The following is an 18,828-nucleotide window of genomic DNA, read 5'->3' as shown; positions in this document are numbered from 1 at the left end:
TAATCCGACCCGAAATGTATATTTGGATTATGTCCAGTTGGATAATCACGGGTGATTTTATTTTGTCCATCCTTAATAACCAAATAAATCCATTATTGCCGAACCTTTTACCAAAAATCATCTTAAACACTTCTACCTATCTTTTCTCTTCGGAGTGCAAATTTTTGGATCTTTGTATTTAATCTTCTTCTACCTCGAATGCCTGAAAGTCGTTGTTATTCATATCTTTAGGTTTAAGAAGATTAAATAGGAACAATTGTCATACCCCAAAATTTTCCCTACCTCCTCGTTCAATTCGTCTGGATTATGGTTTTGTTCATTTGATCATGCATTTAGGTCATTCATCGACCTTTGCATATTGTAACAAGTTTAGACCAAAAGTTCAACAATAATGGATTTATTTGGTTTAAGTGGATTTTTGAAGCAAATATTAGTTGGTAATTATTCGTGTTTATTTATCATATTACTTGTGGTGCGGATCATCTCTTTATTTGAGATTTATGGCTAACATGGGGACCAAAATGATTGTTACTAAATATGGAATGTTGTTTGAATTCAAAGAAAATGGCAAAGTTAGAATAAAAGGAAGATTTCATTCATTTATTAGAAATTTGTGGTACAATGCATATTTCTTGAGATACAAGTCAAAAAAAATGGATTATAAGGAAAGAGGGTAAAAAAATCACATCTTTGGGTACAATTAACTTTTTGGTCAAACATTTGACTTTTTGGTCAACTGTTAACCATTGATTCAATTTTGACTCCTGAATTTTTCTAGACCTATTCTACAAGCATTTGATTAAAAGATTCATCATCATTCATCACAAATGACTTATGGCATGATTCTGTAAAGTGCTAATTTTCAAGAAATTCTATATTCCATCAAGCTTCACTTCCATGACTTGTTTTTCACTTTCCAATGTTGCTTCAAGGTCATTCCTCCACTACAATGCTCACTTTGCTTCAAGGACATTAATATTATGGAGTTAAATCATCAAAAAGTCATGAAAAACTCAAGAAAACTTGGAAAAAATTGCATTATGTAGAAAATTCAATACTTGTTTTTAAACACTTTCCAACATTGATTCATGGCCCCAAAAATTCCGAATTTGATCCATGAGTCTACACAATTCAAAAGTGCTTATTTTCAACATAATATCACTTTTCAAAATCACTCAAAGTCATGGGTTAAGTCACTCAAAATTCAAAGTGGTGAAAACCCAAAGGCAAAAGCATTAAAATTCAAATTAATTACTAGTAACCATTTGCCTTACATTATAACTTGGTACTTCTTCAAAATTCCAACACTTCTACCCCTAACTACCTCATTCCTCACAAAAAACTTAATTACCCAATTAACCCTTAACTACCCTAACTACCAAACAAACACAAATCTCAACTTCCATTTTTTCATTCAATCATAATCATTCTTAACAATCAATCCAATGGTTGAAATTGGTGATCCGCAACTAAAGCCTAAATTAATTTTCCATCATTGTTAAATCTCTTACTTGGATCACAATCCAAGGGTGTTCTTTCACTTCTCAAGCCTATATAAACATGTCATTTCTCACAATTTTAAGGGTTAACTAACCTAAATAGAAAAACCATAATTAACCATTATTTTTACACCAGTTTTTATCTCAAATTCTCTCTCTCAACTCATCTTCTCCATCGCCATCACCAAAATTCATATTCATTACCATCTAGAACTTCACATTAAAGTTCTAAAGTGGTGGAACTTAGCCATAATTTAATTGCTACAAATTATCAATCAACAATTCACACATTATTATCAACAATCATCATCTAAGGTTTATCAAGATTCATCAACAATCATCATCCAAAATTCATCAATCCGAGCTTATTCATCAACATTCTACATTCAAGATTCATTTTTTACATTCATTCATAATAAAAAATAATTATCAAGTTTAGAAGTTAATTGGATTAAAGGAGCTTATTCTTGAAGTATTTCGGGTTTCTTTTCGGCACACCGATTTCAACACTAACTAGGGCAAACCTTTGCTCTGTCGATAAACCTTCACTTTTTCCACACCCTTTCCATGAATTATTGAATGTTTGCTTGTTAATTAATTTAAGCTACTGTTATAAATTAACTTATTGAAATAATCACTTATTTTGGCATGAGGCACATATATTTGAAAATATTAATTTTTTAATTCTCAACTATTAATAACATGTGAATATATTATTATAAGCTATTTTTTGTCATGATTTTGAATATGTAATTACTTTTTCACGAAACATTATAACGAATGTGAATCGATCGATTATTTAAAGACTTTGTTCTTCACCTTCTCGCCTAATTCTTTAAAATCTATGACTAATTTTGTAAAGTTAGGTCGCATATTTGGATTCCTTGTGAAAAATTGAGTCCAGTGATATATAATTTATATATTGTTTATTTGATTTGATAATTTTAGAGGATTAAATTCAAGAACTATGAACAATTGAAGAATAATGTGGAATAAATCATGAATGCATCAGACAGTGACACGTGTCCTATTCTACATCTTTTTTCCTTTATTTAATATGTGCCATGTGACGCTTTCTGGTTGACTGTCTCGACACTAAAGACAAATCGCTAAAGACAAAATAAGAATAAGACGAAACTGTGCCTTTTTTTTCCATTGGGCCTAATTTTGATTGTTATTTACATCCCCAAAATGGTTCAGTTTTCTTTTTTTTCCCTTCTTTTCTTCATAACTAATTCATTCTTTATCGATTTTAATTTTGATTTTGATTTTATTTTTTGTGCACCAAAAATTTTAATTTTCTCACTTATCCATTAAAGTAAAAAAACTATTTTTTCTTTCTTTTTTTCTTAATAAAGCTTCAAAAACCTTAATAATTATGATGCGAATTGTGCACCACAAGCCTTAAGAAGTGGAGAAGAAATAAGAGGGAGTATTCATATCTTTATTATGAATATCTTTAGATACAGGACGTATGACCCAATTTTTCAAAGTATATGTTGAAATACAAGAGACTAAGAGACGTTTGAATAAACCGTGTATTTTGAAAAACACTATAGAGACTTTATTATATAGAGAGAGATTACAACTAATTACATGATATAGTGGATATGAGACTATTCGATATATAAATATTCTTAACACTATATTTACAAATATCAACACTCCCCCTCAAGCTTGAGCATATAAGTCAAATGCACCAAGCTTCTTATATATATAATTAGTTCTGGGGCTTCGCAAAGATTTTGTAAACATGTATGTCAATTGATCATTAGAGGTGACAAAGTTTGTGACGATGTCAGCTGACTCGATTTTCACTCTGACAAAGTGGCAGACTATCTCAATATGTTTGGTTATCTCATGGAGGACTGAATTTGAAGTAATGTGCAATGCAACTTGATTATCACAAATAAGTGTCATTGGTCTTGCTTCTTCAATTTGAAGTTCCTTGAGCAACTGTTTTAAAAAAATAAGTTCACACATTGTCATTGCCATGGCCCTATACTCTGCCTCAACGCTTGATCTTGCAACTACATTTTGTTTCTTACTTTTCCAGGATATAATGTTTCATCTAACAAGTACACAATATCTAGAGATGGATCGTGTAACAATGGATGACCCTGCCCCAATCAGCATTGGAGTATCTAACTATCTGAGTATGTCCTTTATTTTCATACACTAGACCTTTTCTTGGAGAAAATTTGATGTATCTAAGAATCAGGATAACAACATCCATGTATTCCTGACAAGAGAAATTTAAGAATTGACTTACCACACTAACTGTAAAAGAAATGTTTGGACGAGTGACTGTGAGATAATTCAACTTTCCAACCAATCTCATATACCTTCCCGAGTCAGATAGAGGCTCCCCCTGATTGGGTAGTAGTTTGACACTTGGATCCGTAGGAGTATCAGCTGGTTTAGCATTCAACAAACATGTTTCTTCCAAAATATCTGTAGTATATTTTTGCTGAGAAATAACCAGACCATCTTTTGATGGACTACCTCAACACCTAAGAAATAACGAAGTTTACCAAGATCTTTTGTCTGAAATTGATTCGAGAGATATTGTTTTAACTGGAGTATACCCTGCTGATCACTACCAATTATGACAATATCATCTACGTACACAATAAGACAAATACACCATTGGACTGAGTGACGTTAAAGTACAGAATGGTCAACTTCACTACGGACCATACCAAACTGTTGTACTACGGTGCTGAATCTGCCGAACCAAGCTTTCAGAGATTGCTTAAGACCATAAAGAGGCATGTGTAACCTACACACCATATTCGATTACTCCCCCTGAGCAACAAACTTAGGTGGTTGCTCCATATATACTTCCTCTTCAAGATCACCATATAAAAAAGCATTTTTGATGTCAAGTTGATGGTATTCACACAATCATTCTCCATCAAACATCTTGACCAAATATTAATAATATTCACCTTCATTCATAGACTTTAGTGCAATTCAAATCAAGATCAATTTTCAACCCTCATCCTTAGATTAAAATCAATCACAACCAATCCAATACAATTTTTCTCCTTAGGGAATTCAAAACCCTTTCAGAAAGGACATGTTATTTCCGTTCTAACGCGATACAAAAATGCTTAGACCTCCCATGCACGAGCATACAAGCTATGTTTAACTGCTAGAATGTGATTCAAGTGCATCCCTTCTACCGCAAACAAACAAACTTTTAAGTCTCTCATGCACGAATATACAAGCAACGTTTAACTACTAGAATGTGAACGTTAACATCGTTCAATAAAAATAATCAACAAACACTTATTTTCTACCACGAACTACAAAGCTATGATTTTCTCATTGCACTGTGAGAATACGTAGGCATGAGGGTTTGAATCCTTGGCGAACACATTAATTAAAAACTTTTATTTTCCCCCTAGTTAAAATCAATCGCAAGCAACCTTTAGATAATAATACTCATCCACGCAAAGAACAACCAAAATAGTTCTCGTTGAATACAACGAATGTGAAAGATGTTAATACCTTCCCCTTGTATAACCGACTTCCTTACCCTTTTTCTCTTCCCCTTGGGTTTTATCGATATTTTCCCTTTCTTTTGGAATAAATAAAGTTCCAAGGCGACTTTGTTGTATCTTCGAGCGTGCGATGCGCTCAAGTATTTTTCACGGCGCGATACTAGGAAATATATCTTTTTCATTCTCGTCACAATTTGTGCTCCTAAAACTTTGTACCTATAAGATACAATATTTTTTCTTCCCACAAATTTATTTTTATAGTGTTCTCTATTATAAATTTTATTTGGTAGTTCAATCAATAACTTTTGTCATCTCGATGTTGGTATTGTCTTATGATCAGTTTGTGTAGTGTTACATTTGGTAAAGCCCTAGACTAGCTACATTGCCCTCGCCTAACAATTGAGCCTCCTAAACCGAATTCAAGGAACTCACACAAGAGATCCCACCAATGTGGGAGTCAATCGAGAGAAAGTCCTCGCTGACTCTGAGAAGATAGGCGGCCAACAATCTCCCCAAGTAAGAGGGAGCAGTTAAGACCACATCCATGAGGTAAAAAACATAAGCGGTAGGGACACATATAAATATTCTATCCCTAAAAGGGATGAACAAGATTCTCAAAACATACACATTTACCACTACTCAGGGAGCACTACGCTCCCAATAACCTAAACACGCCATCAACCTAACGCATGCATGCAACCCTACAATGCTGACCGCCAACATGTTCTCGCACCTCATATGAGTTAGTCCCTTAAATAACCTTTAAAACCACCATATATGACTTCTTGTCGTCGTGAGCAAGCTCTCACAACCCAAATTGTAATACACTTACAAAGGCCTCCGAGCCCCTCTGCCCTTATAGAGGAAACATACACACCTTGTATTTTTTTGACAAGTACAATTTAGGAGTTAGTTTTTAGAGGATTTTGGAGGGGAAGGCTTTGGAAAGTTGTGCCTATATCAAAGTGTGTTTGATATTTTTAAAAAGTTTAAAAAACAATATACTATAATAGCATATAAAATTATATTGTTTTTTAAACTCTTTTAAAATATCAGACACATTTTAAGATATAGGCGCAACCCTCCAAAACCTTCTCTTTCAAAATCCTCCAAAAACCAACTTCATAACAAACCCTAGACGTGAAATACATTTTTTTTTGTTCTTTTTACAAAGGAAACAAATACAAAATCTTTTTCTTAACTCATTCATCTTTTAATAAATTTATCCAAATTTCTCCTACAAAATAGAAAATTTTAGAAGATAGTTTTTCAAATTCATATTTAATATATAAATTTTTCCAAATTCAATATTCTAATATTTTTTTCTTACTCATTCATACTTTTATCAAGTCATACCTTTATTTTTTTTCATCATATACTATTTTCTTCATATAATTTAGTGAAAAGTTGTCTAAAAAATATATAAAAAATGATGTTATTCATTAAAAAAAATTAATTTATGATATATGCAATTAAAACTTATTATTCAAAACTCTTTAAATCGATTATCAGTCTCTTATTTTGTTTTTAAACAGTTTAATCAACTTCCACGTTTATGTAAAAAAATTAATTGATTTAAAACTCTTTTAATCGACTGAGAAGCATTACAAATTGAAAAATTTTATGTGTGTGCACACACGTATATTGTCTTAATATCTAAATAATTAGACTTATAACTTTTACAATTTAACTTATTACTCTGGCGCTAAGCACATGATCAAGAAAGCTTTCACATTTTCTCTCTTTCATAAATTCAGGTCTTCAAGTTTCTTTGTTTGATTTAATATTTACTAGCACTTCAATTTGAACTTAAAACATCTGATTTATGAGGCCTGAGATATTTTTTTTCTTGATTAGATGTTATTATCAAAAACAACTATAAATTATTCAAAAAGTTCCCTTTCGACAGTTTTCACAAAGAACTTCTTAAATTAATACCACATGTCGTTTGATCTATGAAATTGACATCATTTGCTTTACTTGACAAATTAAAGACTTCAACATCACACGTCGTTTGACTTGTGGAGTTGACAATATTTACTTCACGTGACAAATTAAAGACTTCAACACCACGTGTTGTTTGAATTATGGAGTTGATAACATTTGATTAACTTGTCAATTGTCAATCAAGATAGCTTGATAATAAAAAGAAGAATCAATGAAAAGATTAATATCACTACAAACCATATTGATTAACAAATGAAAAACAAATGAAAAGAATCAAAGAACACACAACACCTCTATCACTATGTATGTAATGATAAAGAGTTTAATAAATGAAAACAAAAATGATTAGTTATAATTATTTTTTAATAAAAAATGAACCAAAAATTGTCAAATCAATTAATAGGATGTAAAATTTATGAGAAATGATTTCTACGAAATTAAAATAATTAACACAAAATTGAAAAATCACAAATATTCAAAGTTATAGAATGTTAGAACATATTTGGCAAAGACAACATATGGGCACATAATGACTTGTTTTGTTGTTCTAAAGTCAACATATCTAAAGCCTTTAAACTCCCCTTTGTGATCTATGTTGAATCAAACATCAACAACTTCACCACAATCTTTTTAAATAACAAATCAATACAAAACTTTAATATACATACTAACCATTAAAATAACCATGGTACCACATCATATTTGGAATGATTGTATCAAGATGAAAGAGAGTTAAATGTTATTTGCACTCTTTCTTCCCATCAAAGGTAATATCTTATTTTCTTATATTATAGATTATTAATTAAATAAGTTAATTTTTTTTATATTTATTTTATTGAATAGTAGTATAAAATTTTCACTCCTCTGTCCCATTTTATTTCTGGGTCATGTGCATCTTATTTTTAACTTACACAGAAAAACTGAGCTTCTTTTTCACCTGCTTACTAGGTTAACCGTCGCCGGTCCATATTTCTCGACCACCGTCGCCGTTGTGGATTAACACCACCGCGCCGGTCCCTCTATCTCGGTTGTGGTCCTTATTTTCTCATACGGTGAGTAACTTCTTTTCATCAATTTCTGAGTTTAAACTTTAAAAACTAAAAGGATCAAACTTTGAATAGGGATTGGGTTAATTGATACTATTATATTGAATTTTTGCCGTGTTTTGGTAATGGGAGAAGATTTGGACTACAAAAACATACCCAAATCAATCTTCCCTTATTGAGTTTGGTCGTCGAATGTGGTTTATTTATTTGTTAGTTTGGTTCTTGAATGTATGTTCCGTTAATATTATGATACAATATCAGTGTTGTCTATGTTGGATGGCGATCCATGGCGGAGAGCCGAAACCCCGCCATACCGGCCACTTGGTGGCACTGTCACAGCGGATTATGGTGGAAAAACCCGCATTAGCTGCTGATATTTACCATTGCGGAGAATCCAAAAAGAACCACTTATATCCACCATGGCGGAGAATCCAAAAACATTGTATGATATTGATACATTGTTTTATTTTGTAATATTACACTGGTAATTTCAAAGGGAATTACCCAAGTGATTTCCTCTGATCCTGTTGCTTCTATACACTATTGTATTGTATGTGGTGTAGCTAGGGATAAATTGGCGAAATAATAGTTAAGGTAGGACTTTCGTTAGCTACTTGGTTGAGAATCAATATTGCATTAATTTCAGTGTTGTTCATGGGTGATTTTAGTCATAATTTCTGTAGGAGTTACTTTCTGTTTATCTTGTTCTGAATAGGATTTTATGTCTTGTTCAACTTTTTTTTTTCATTGTTTCTTATTGTTATTTTTAATGATGGACTATTATTACCCTATGACCTGTTTCAGATAAAGGCACTGCTACCACCCATCTAAACTCACAATGCAAAATTTTCCCTTTTGACCACTTCACTCTTCTTCAATTGGTTAGTCGACCCCTCCGAGGTGAACATCTGAGTGAGACTGTTATCCGTAGCTGTATATTTTATATTGTTCGTGATTTGATAGTCACATAATGTTATTTTATGTTTCAAAATTACTATACCACAATTTTTTCCTTTAGCTATTACTAGGATTTTATTTTAATTTTTGTTTGTGTTGTTGTAGTTCAGAGGGTAATAAATATTAGTATGATATGGTTTCCCTAGTGTATTTAGGTACTGCAACTTTTCTGTGAAAAAAATTCTAGTACTGAAAATTTCTAAATAAAATATGATATTTTCTTGAATTACTACATTTTCGAAACAAAATTGAAGTACTTTTAGTTTAGATGATTTTTCCATCTGCCCTATATTCTCATAGGCCCCCCAAAATACACCATCGGAAGGACCCTTCTAGTAGCTAGTAGGGGGCAGATTGAGAAATTATCTTCAAATATCTACTATATTACTATAACATAATTGTGCCGGAATCTGAAAGCTGGGTCGGTATGTGTCTATCTTTCTTGTTCTTCAGTGCTTGTCACAGAGAGGAGAAGAGAATGAACAAAGGTGGACCAGGTGGCAGTGGGCCCACTGCGGCTGCGGCTGCAGCTGCGGCACAGAAGCAGAAGACGTTGTTGCAGAAAGTGGAAGGTGATATTGCCAACATTGTTGACAATTTCAGCCACCTCGTTAATGTTGCCAGGGTATGTATATATCTTCACTCTGCTTTGAATTGTCTCCTACTAAGAACTCTGTCTTTCAGTATTTTTTTTCTATTCTCATTTTCTGTAATTGCCATTTTTTTACCGTGACTTCAAGTGGAAGAAAGTATGAACAGTGAGTTGCCATATGGATGTGGTTATTGGTATATAATTCATCCAAAATTTAGTTAGTATGGAAATTGTTTTTGTTTGTGCACTTGAGTCCCATTTTGATACTACATGGACTTTGTTGATTTGATAAGTGACAATCCATGTACCGGGTAATTGCATCTTGCAATGGTATTGATGATATCCAACTATTCTGGAATTCTGTTGATGTGTTGGCTATTGGAATTGGGATTTTTTTTCTTGTATTGTTTTGCTATCTGTTTGGTTTTCTTGTAATTATACTAAATGTGTGCAACTATGTATTTGTTTTAAAACAAGGTATGCATTGTCCTTGAAGATATATGGAATTAGTCTGAGCTTTCAATTGTATGTGTCATGGACATGATGAATAAATCAGGGGAACGAATCAAGAAAGAAAAGAGTGAGTGAGAGAGGACACTAAGGATGAGTGACTGTTTTGTCTTGTAGAATCGATTATGCTGAAAAAGCACATAAAATGCATTTGTTAACTGTTCTCTTATTCATTGAGAGGCTGATACAATAAGATACAGACAAAGACATCATGTTTGTTTGTCTTCATGCCTCTTATATTGTTTTCAGGGATTAAACAGATATAAACATGTGTGTTCTTAATTTTTATAACTCCAAGGAAATGGTGTCTGTAGTCTTTTCTAATTGACTAGTTCTTTCTTTTTGTCAAACACGGTTTGTTTGGATTTCTTGACATTCTTGTTAACTTCTTAAACAAGTTTGCTCTCGTGTAGGTAAACGATCCACCTGTTAGGAATTCACAGGAGGCTTTTATGATGGAAATGCGTGCTGCTAGGATGGTAAGACCACATCTTTATTAATTCTTAAGCTTCTCTGCTAGTATCACTCTTCTCTTTCCAGTTATTGGACGAGAGAGAAGGTGTATTCAAATCACTCTTCTCTTCTCTGTCGAACCAAACAGGCCTCAAGGGTTATTGAAATATTTTCCTTTTGCTCAGTTTTTTATTTGGTGAATGACACAGGTCCAAGCAGCTGATTCTCTACTTAAATTAGTGTCGGACCTGAAGCAGACTGCAATATTTTCAGGATTTGCTTCTCTTAATGACCATGTAGAACAAAGAAAGGTTGAGTTTAACCAACTGGCCGAAAAAACAGACCACACACTATCGAGGATTGGAGAGGAAGCTGCAGCTAGCCTGAAAGAACTTGAATCCCATTATTCTTCTTCTGCACAAAAGACTATTCAAGATATACAACAACCATAGTTGAGATTCTATATCAATGCTTCTTGCACATGTCACTTTTAAGATATCATTAGCATAAAAGTACTAGTAGATTGTATCTTTTTGCTCTTTTTTTTGGAAAGCGAGGCTTGACACAAGGGTTAGAGTTGTCTGCATGAAGATGAGGTTGTAGGATCAAGTTGTGGAATCAGATTTATGCAAATATAAGACAAGGCTTTGCAGTAGATTTAAAATTTATATGTTTTCCTTGTTTGGATGATTGTAGTTCATTATTAGGAATTGTTATTCCATTATATAGAAAATGGAAAACAACATAGCCTCGCACATTCTAAATGCATGGATAAACTCATTCAAATGATTGCTAACTAAATGAATAGCAAGCAATATTTCATATCTCAATATTGTCTACACCAAAGATTGCAAGGATTTTACAAGATGTTTAACACAATAAAACTGTTTTTTTTTTCAATAAGCCAAAACAGTTGGTTTTGCACAATAGAGGCCTAAATTGCAAAAAAAAAACTTTTATACTATTTTTTCGATAAAAGTAGTCTTGTAATATAATCTAGTGTTTGAAGAGTATGGATTTGAAATAGTTTCAAATGATTTTTTAAAATTTAATATTTAAAAGAGTTATAATAAAAAGATGAAATATTAAAAAAAGTATTTTATGAAAAAATATTTAAATAATTTTTTTATTTACATTTTAAAAAATATATATATATGTAAATTTGTTTTAACAAATATATGTAATATTTTAAAACTTGTTTAAAAATTTCATAGATGGTTGATGATTCAACTGTACTTTTGGAACATGAATCACCACCTGAATCGTCTCTTGTTTTGGTTTTTAAAAAATAGATTTTTTTTTGTATTTTCAAAAATAGTTTTTATAAAAAATGTTATTTAAAATATTATAATTTTTTTAAATTTGTTTTTTTTTAAATAGAAAAATTAATTTTGATATCATATAACATAACATATATTATTGAAGATCAAAATATAATTGAAATCGTAAGTTTTTCAAAAGATTACATTTCAAAAATATTTTTTATGAAAAACTATTTAAAACATCTTCAAAATTAAGTGATTTTTTAAAACTTTGATATTCAAAAAATGTTTGAATAAAATTATAATATATCTAAAATAATATTTAAAAAATAACTATTTAAATTATATTTTCAATTGAAATTTTTATGAAATATTTATTTATAATTTTTTAAAAACAAAAATATATAATACTATAAAAATTATTTTAAAAAATGAAACAAATGGACTCTAACTCATCATGTTAGCCTTGATCAAGAACAACAAATTGCCTCTTTAGCTTTTACTTCACCAAACTAAACTCTCTTATGACTTGTGATTGATACTGACTATTGTTTCATACCTTAATAACTAGATTTATCAAGCAATAGTGCAATACTGCTGGATTAAGAGTTTTAATTACATAAATTATTTATAGAAACTCATAAATTATTTGATACTATGTGATTGAAATATGTTAAGATTAATGTCATAGTAAGTGGATTTAGTCATGTTAAGACAACTCAATTGATATCTATATAGAAACATCAAGATTATGGCACGAGTTCGAACCCGCGACATCTCATATATTCATCTTTAATAAGGTGTTCATCTTTAATAAGGTGAACTCCAGCTATTAGGCTATTTAACAAAATAAAAGTGTATTTTTAATCAAATAATCCTTTTCGATTAACCAAAAACGTTGAATACAAACAAGACAAACATAAGATTCAACCACTCAATCAAAGACTAAAAGACAAGCCTAAGCTTAGTTGCATCATCATCAAACTCGCAATATGCTTTCTAAACTTTGATTTAGTCCAAACCCTATAAACTAGAGTATCTATAGTTTTTCTCCTATTTTTTTTGTTACTTACATTGTTTTGAAAACAGTTGACATTCCTATACCTTCATAAGTTGTTTATGTAAAAGTTGTTTTTGAATATTTGGCCCTCCAACCTTTATCTTTGGTGTTCAACGCTATCCACTTTAATTCATCTTGCCATTTTTCAGGCATGTGATCAATGTGCAGTCAGTCCAACACCTCTCTCCAAATGTCCTTCAATTCCTGACAATCAAACAAAAGATTATCTAAGGTTTCAATTTGAGTGCAAAAGCAACAAGTTTCATTCTCTATGATACCAAACCTATACAGTCTTTCCTTGGTGGCAAGTCTATTATGACAGGCTAACCATGTGTTAATTAAGGCTTTAGGTCTAGCCAAGTTTCATTAAAAAAATCCTCGAATGTATGTTTTTTCTAGGAGTTGTGTTCATCTCTTTGAGTACATAGTAGGTGGTTTTTGTTGTAAACCTTTCTTCATTCCAATCTTTCAACAGGTGAACCATGTCTATTTGTCTCAAAATAGTCTTCAGGATACATGAGCATTCATTTCTAATGGGGACTGTCATCAAATTAACATCTTTTATGTAGTAGCAGTGAATCCATTTGATCTACATGCTATCAACATTTCCATTTAAGTTCCACAACAGTTTTAACATGTTGGTTTTATTCCAGTCAGACAGGGAGATCAAGTTCATGCCTAATCTTTTCTTAGGTGAGCACACTTCTTGTCAAGCTATAAGTGATTTCTTCTTGATGATATCGGTTAGACGATAGGCCTAGATCTAGAGAGGGGTGAATAGATCCCAAATTAAAAATTATTAGAAAAGTTGACTTAGAAAAATTTATGACGCGGAAGCAAGTTTAAAATATTTCCCGAATCCAAAATCGTCTAACCGAACCTTCTATTGAAAATCCCGGATATGCGTATGAGTACCAATCGTATGATAATAATTCACAAGTTGATTTATCAACAATTCAGGCACTAAATTGAATACTCTACTATAGTAATGCTCTATCTCCAATGACAACAACACACGAAAGACTAGTTGACACAATTTGTCAAACACTTTGCGTGCAATCAACAAAGTTTGGATATTGGCATAGTGTTTGTAGTTCTCAAAAACCAATCACTACCAAATGGTATGTGACTACTACAATAACACAATTTAACAAAGAATTCAAAAGTTATTATCCAAACAATGTTGATCAATAGATCAAAGTAATGAACAATTTGTGAACCAAAAAATAAAAGAGAGAGAGAGAGAGAGAGAGAGAGAGAGAGAGAGAGAGAGAGAGAGAAAGTACGCAAGGATTTGCTTAGGCAGTTTCCCAATCGACCTCGATATGGATACGTTTGCCCTTAATTTGAATTCGAGTTGAGATATTAATATAATAAATCTTACTTTGCAAATATATGAATACAAGAGGTTAGAAAACAAATTCCACAAACCCTAACTTTGTTCTTGACTCTAGCACCTCCAAAAACCTTGATCAAAGATTGATCAAGTCACCAATAATGCCGCTTCAATTCACTTGTTGTTGCTACTTCCTTGCATGACCTCCTTGTCTCAAGGATTTCATCCAGCTGAATTAATCCCAAACACACACTTGTTGAACCTAAGATTTGTCAACACGATCCACCGTTTCACGCTACTCCCTTGCCGACACACCTAGTCTCAAGGCTTTCACTGGACCGGATTTGAATTGCATAATCTTGTCAAAAACCTTCAAACCCTAAAGATCTTGAAGGAAAACTCCAAACCGATTTTCCTATTTGAATCCCATAAAGATCGCAACCCAATATTCTCGGTACAACAAACCTAATAGAACGTTATCAATCCTAATCTAGATGGCACCCAATCAAAAAATGATCATGTGTAGTTTGATTGTGTATATGCATAGATTGAATTTAAGATGATGAGATGCTTTGAAATCCTAGATTCATGTAGGTTTTATTTACTCTAGAAACCTTACTACATAATGATGCATGTATGGAATATTTATATGCATGGGTGATTTAGGGCAAAAGGAATGGAAAGGAGGATAGAAAAATATGAATTTTTGAAGAAAAATATCGGATAGGTCGACCTATACAGGTTATGTGTCGACCTGTTCATTGTAAAGGTCGACTTGTCCAAGGTCATGTGTCCACCTATGACAGTTATGTTCTCCCTATGTGTCGACCTGAAGATCCGTCACATGAAACAGAGGCCACATGCTTTAATACAACAACATATGTGTCGACCTATAGACTTCATGTGTCGACCTATAGTCAAGAAAATTTTTCCATATGTTGACCTGTAGTTTTATGTGTCGACCTATAGCCAGAAATGTTTTTCCATAGGTTGACCAATAGTTCTATTTGTCGACCTGTACTGCTATTTTTCACAAAAACTTATTTATCATGCATGTTTGATGCATGAGACCTGTCCCACATTGTTTCCAAATACTTTTATGCTTCCTAATTCTAAGACGCACATAGAGATTCAGAGGATATCGTTCAATATAAACTTACGCTAAAGTATCCTGGTTGTGACATCATACAAAACACATCTAAAGGAAGTTGCACTCACATACTCCTCTTTTTTATGATGGCAAAACTTGAGTCTATGCATATGCGTTTGCAATGAAAATATCCCCTGAATGTATACACCCTACAACTTCATTCATCTTCATCTTACTTCTCCCCCTTTGACAACATCAAAAAGAAATAAAGCAATCCATGAGAAGAATCTAAAATCACGCATAAACGAATATAACACACATAGGCGTTTTGCAAAGATAAGAACATCAATATAATAGCACTCACATAGAATGATTTGCATATCGAAAAGAAATAATTAAACATAAATACAAGACAATAATGCAACAATTGAACAAATTGTCGCAACTTATGCCACATAATCACAATACAATCATGAAAAATTAAGGACACAAAGTGAACACAAAATACTTGACATGTTACAAAAACGACATGATTACGTGACATATGCCTTTGGTGCTCCCGAAATGTTGCACACACATATGCTCTAGCAAGGCGATAAACAAAGTACCATCACACAAACTAAAAACATATATGAAAATATAACAATGACACACAATCAAGGATATTGTTAACAATGTAACATGTTCAATCATAAATCATGAGAAAAATAGATAACAAACCGATGCACCAATTACTATATTTCAAGGAGAATGAATATATCATAACGTCACTATAAGCATATGAATTGACATACATAAATTAGAAATTGTTGGAAGTGATCATACATGAACTATCTTATATGTCAAGAACATCAATCATATGGACCATAAACAACATGCGAAAAGAAAAAACTAACACACAAAAACGGAAAATGAAATGATAGTACCTTGCTTGTGAAATGATGAGGAATGCACTCTTATGAAGTATGCTTGTCAAGAAATGTTAGATAGACAAGATATATTCAAATTGCATTAACATAACATTTAGGTAAGTGCTGAGATGTCAAAAATTCCTAATTCCCGTCGAATGTTAAAAAAGGGTTCGGTTGCAAGTGATTTTGTAAAAATATCGGCTAGTTGATTATACTATCAACATGCTCAAAAACGATGTCGCCTTTTTCAACATGATCGCGTAGGAAGTGATGACGAATCTTAATATGCTTAGTACGAGAATGTAGCACCGGGTTCTTAGTTAGGTTAATGGCACTAGTGTTGTCACACAAAATCGGAATACGGCTTAGTTTTATATCAAAATCAAGTAGTTGTTGTTTAAGCCACAAAATTTGAGCACAACAACTACCATTCGCTACGTATTTCGCCTCGGCAGTTGACAAAGCAACTGAAATTTGTTTCTTGTTATTCCAACAAACTAAGGAATTTGAAAATATGTGACAAGTCCCACTAGTGCTTTTCCTATCCGGCTTACAACCGGAAAAATCAGAATTGGTGTAACTAACTAAACTACAATCACTCCTTTTGGAATACCATGGCCTATAATTCGAAGTACCATGAAGATACCTAAAAATAAAGTACCATGAAGATATCTAAAAATACGTCTGACGGTTTTGAGATGAGATTCCTTAAGGGTCAATTGATATCGGGCACACATATAAACACTAAACAAGATATCTGGCCTAGATGCAATGTGATATAGAAGATAACCTATCATACCTCTATATTTCTTCACTTCCACATCCTTACCATTTTCGTTCCTTTCCAAGTTACCTGTCATAGCCATCAGAGTGTCAATCGACTTTGCATCAACCATGTCAAATCTCTTTAATAAGTCCTTGCAATACTTGGTTTGATAAACAAATGTTCCTTCACTTAGTTATTTGATTTGAATACTTGGGAAGTAATTCAGCTCTCCCGTAAGGCTCATTTCAAACTGTCCTTGTATAAGCTTAGAAAATTCTTTGACAAGTTGCATATTAGTAGATCCAAAGACAATGTCATCAACATATACTTGTACAAGAAGAGTATCATTTCCATGGCGCTTAATAAAAAGAGTAGTGTCAATCTTTCCCCTTAAGTATCCTTGATTAATAAAAAACTTTCTTAGTCGCTCATACCAAGCCCTAGGTGCTTGTTTGAGACCGTACAAAGCGCATTTTAATTTGAAAACTTGATTAGGATACTCGTGATTTTCAAAACCGAGAGGTTGAGCAACATACACCCCTTCATTAATGTAACCATTTAGAAATCAACTTTTCACATCCATTTGAAATAATTTGAAGTTCTTAGAGCAAACAAAGGTAAGAAGAAGGCGTATGGCCTCAAGTTAGGCGACTAGGGCATAAGTCTCCTCATAATCAATACCCTTCTCTTGGTTATACCCTTGAGCGACTAACCGGGCCTTATTCCGGGTTATCACTTCATTTTCATCAAGCGTGTTCCTAAAAACCCATCTTGTGCCTATTACTTGATGATGTTTTGGATGCGGGACAAAGTCCCAAACGTCATTCCTTTTAAATTGATTTAGCTCGTCTTGCATTTCCATGAGCCAATGCTCATTAAGTAATTGCATCTTTAGCATTTTTAGGCTCAATCTGTGACACAAAAGCGAAGTGATAACAAAAGTTACTTATCTTAGAGCGTGTTGTCACGCCTCTTGTGATATCTCCAAGAATATTATCAATAGGGTGATCTTTGGATGTTCTCCAAGACAAAGGAAGGTAGTCTACTGCAACTGGACTCTCCTCCTTTTCCTCTTCGTGATCATCATCTTCTACTTTCTCATTTTCATCTGTTTAAGGTTGATCAATCCCTTCATCGACTTCATTAAGGATGTCATGCAAAGACATACCTATATCATGAAAAAACATACCTTCCCAGCATATTTTGGAAAAGACTCGTCCAAAGAAACATGAACGGACTCTTCAACAATAAGTAGCCTCTTGTTATAGGTCCTACATGCTTTGCTAGATTGTGAGTATCTAAGGAAGATACCCTCATCGGCTTTAGCATCAAATTTATCTAGATTTTCATTTCCATTGTTATAAATAAAAAATTTACATCCAAAAGACATGAAGGTGAGAAACATTAGGTTTTCTACCTCTAAGTAATTCATAGGGGGTTTTGTTTAGAATAGGGTGTACCAATATCCTATTCAAAACATAACACGTCGTGCTAATAGCATCGACCCAGAAGTACTTTGGTAAATTGCCTTCATTAAGCATCATCCTCGCTAACTCCTCTAAAACTCGGTTTTTACGCTCCATAACCCCATCTTGTTATGGAGTTCTAGGAGCCGAGAAGTTATGTTCAATGCCATGTTTCTCACAATACTTTTTAAAAAGAAGATTTTCAAACTCTCCTTCGTGATCACTTTGAATGGAAACAATTTTAAAATTCATTTTATTTTGGAACAATCTAGCAAATTGTTTGAAAGTCTGGTAGGTTTCATCTTTACTAGGCAAAAACATAACCCAATAAAATCTAGAATGATAATCAACTATAACAAAGCCATAATAATTTCCACCTAATATTTTGGTCCTAGAATGACCAAAGAGGTCCATATGAAGAAGT

General features: G+C 32.7%; 1 protein-coding gene across 4 annotated transcripts; it reads left to right on the top strand.

Annotated features, from left to right (window-relative positions):
• Nucleotides 1–7,570: 7,570 nt before the first annotated feature.
• LOC127135187 (mediator of RNA polymerase II transcription subunit 22a) lies at nucleotides 7,571–11,343 on the top strand. Of its 4 annotated transcripts, XM_051061972.1 has the most exons (6): nucleotides 7,574–7,722; nucleotides 7,904–8,007; nucleotides 8,806–8,901; nucleotides 9,412–9,583; nucleotides 10,474–10,539; nucleotides 10,723–11,343. In XM_051061972.1, exons 4-6 carry the CDS (start codon nucleotides 9,437–9,439, stop codon nucleotides 10,963–10,965), a joined length of 456 nt encoding a protein of 151 aa, XP_050917929.1. In that variant the 5' UTR covers nucleotides 7,574–7,722; nucleotides 7,904–8,007; nucleotides 8,806–8,901; nucleotides 9,412–9,436; the 3' UTR covers nucleotides 10,966–11,343. The 4 variants fall into 4 exon arrangements, with proteins under 4 accessions (XP_050917935.1, XP_050917929.1, XP_050917931.1 ...); XM_051061978.1 differs by lacking the exon at nucleotides 8,806–8,901 and having other exon boundaries at nucleotides 7,571–7,722; XM_051061974.1 differs by lacking the exon at nucleotides 7,574–7,722 and having other exon boundaries at nucleotides 7,816–8,007; nucleotides 8,806–8,913.
• The last annotated feature ends 7,485 nt before the right edge of the window (nucleotides 11,344–18,828 follow it).

Source organism: Lathyrus oleraceus, chromosome 1 (genome assembly GCF_024323335.1).
Source record: "Lathyrus oleraceus cultivar Zhongwan6 chromosome 1, CAAS_Psat_ZW6_1.0, whole genome shotgun sequence".
In the NCBI taxonomy this organism is placed as follows: Eukaryota; Viridiplantae; Streptophyta; class Magnoliopsida; order Fabales; family Fabaceae; genus Lathyrus; species Lathyrus oleraceus.
Note: the sequence above shows the minus strand (reverse complement) of the source record. Positions and strands in the feature narration are given on the sequence as shown.

What these genes read in the sequence shown, in the direction of transcription:
- LOC127135187 (XM_051061978.1), top strand. Translation starts at nt 9,437, where the DNA reads ATGAACAAAGGTGGACCAGGTGGCAGTGGGCCCACTGCGGCTGCGGCT. An exon ending in ACCTCGTTAATGTTGCCAGG is followed by an intron (nt 9,584 to 10,473) that starts GTATGTATATAT and finishes GCTCTCGTGTAG; the next exon opens with GTAAACGATCCACCTGTTAG. An exon ending in AAATGCGTGCTGCTAGGATG is followed by an intron (nt 10,540 to 10,722) that starts GTAAGACCACAT and finishes TGAATGACACAG; the next exon opens with GTCCAAGCAGCTGATTCTCT.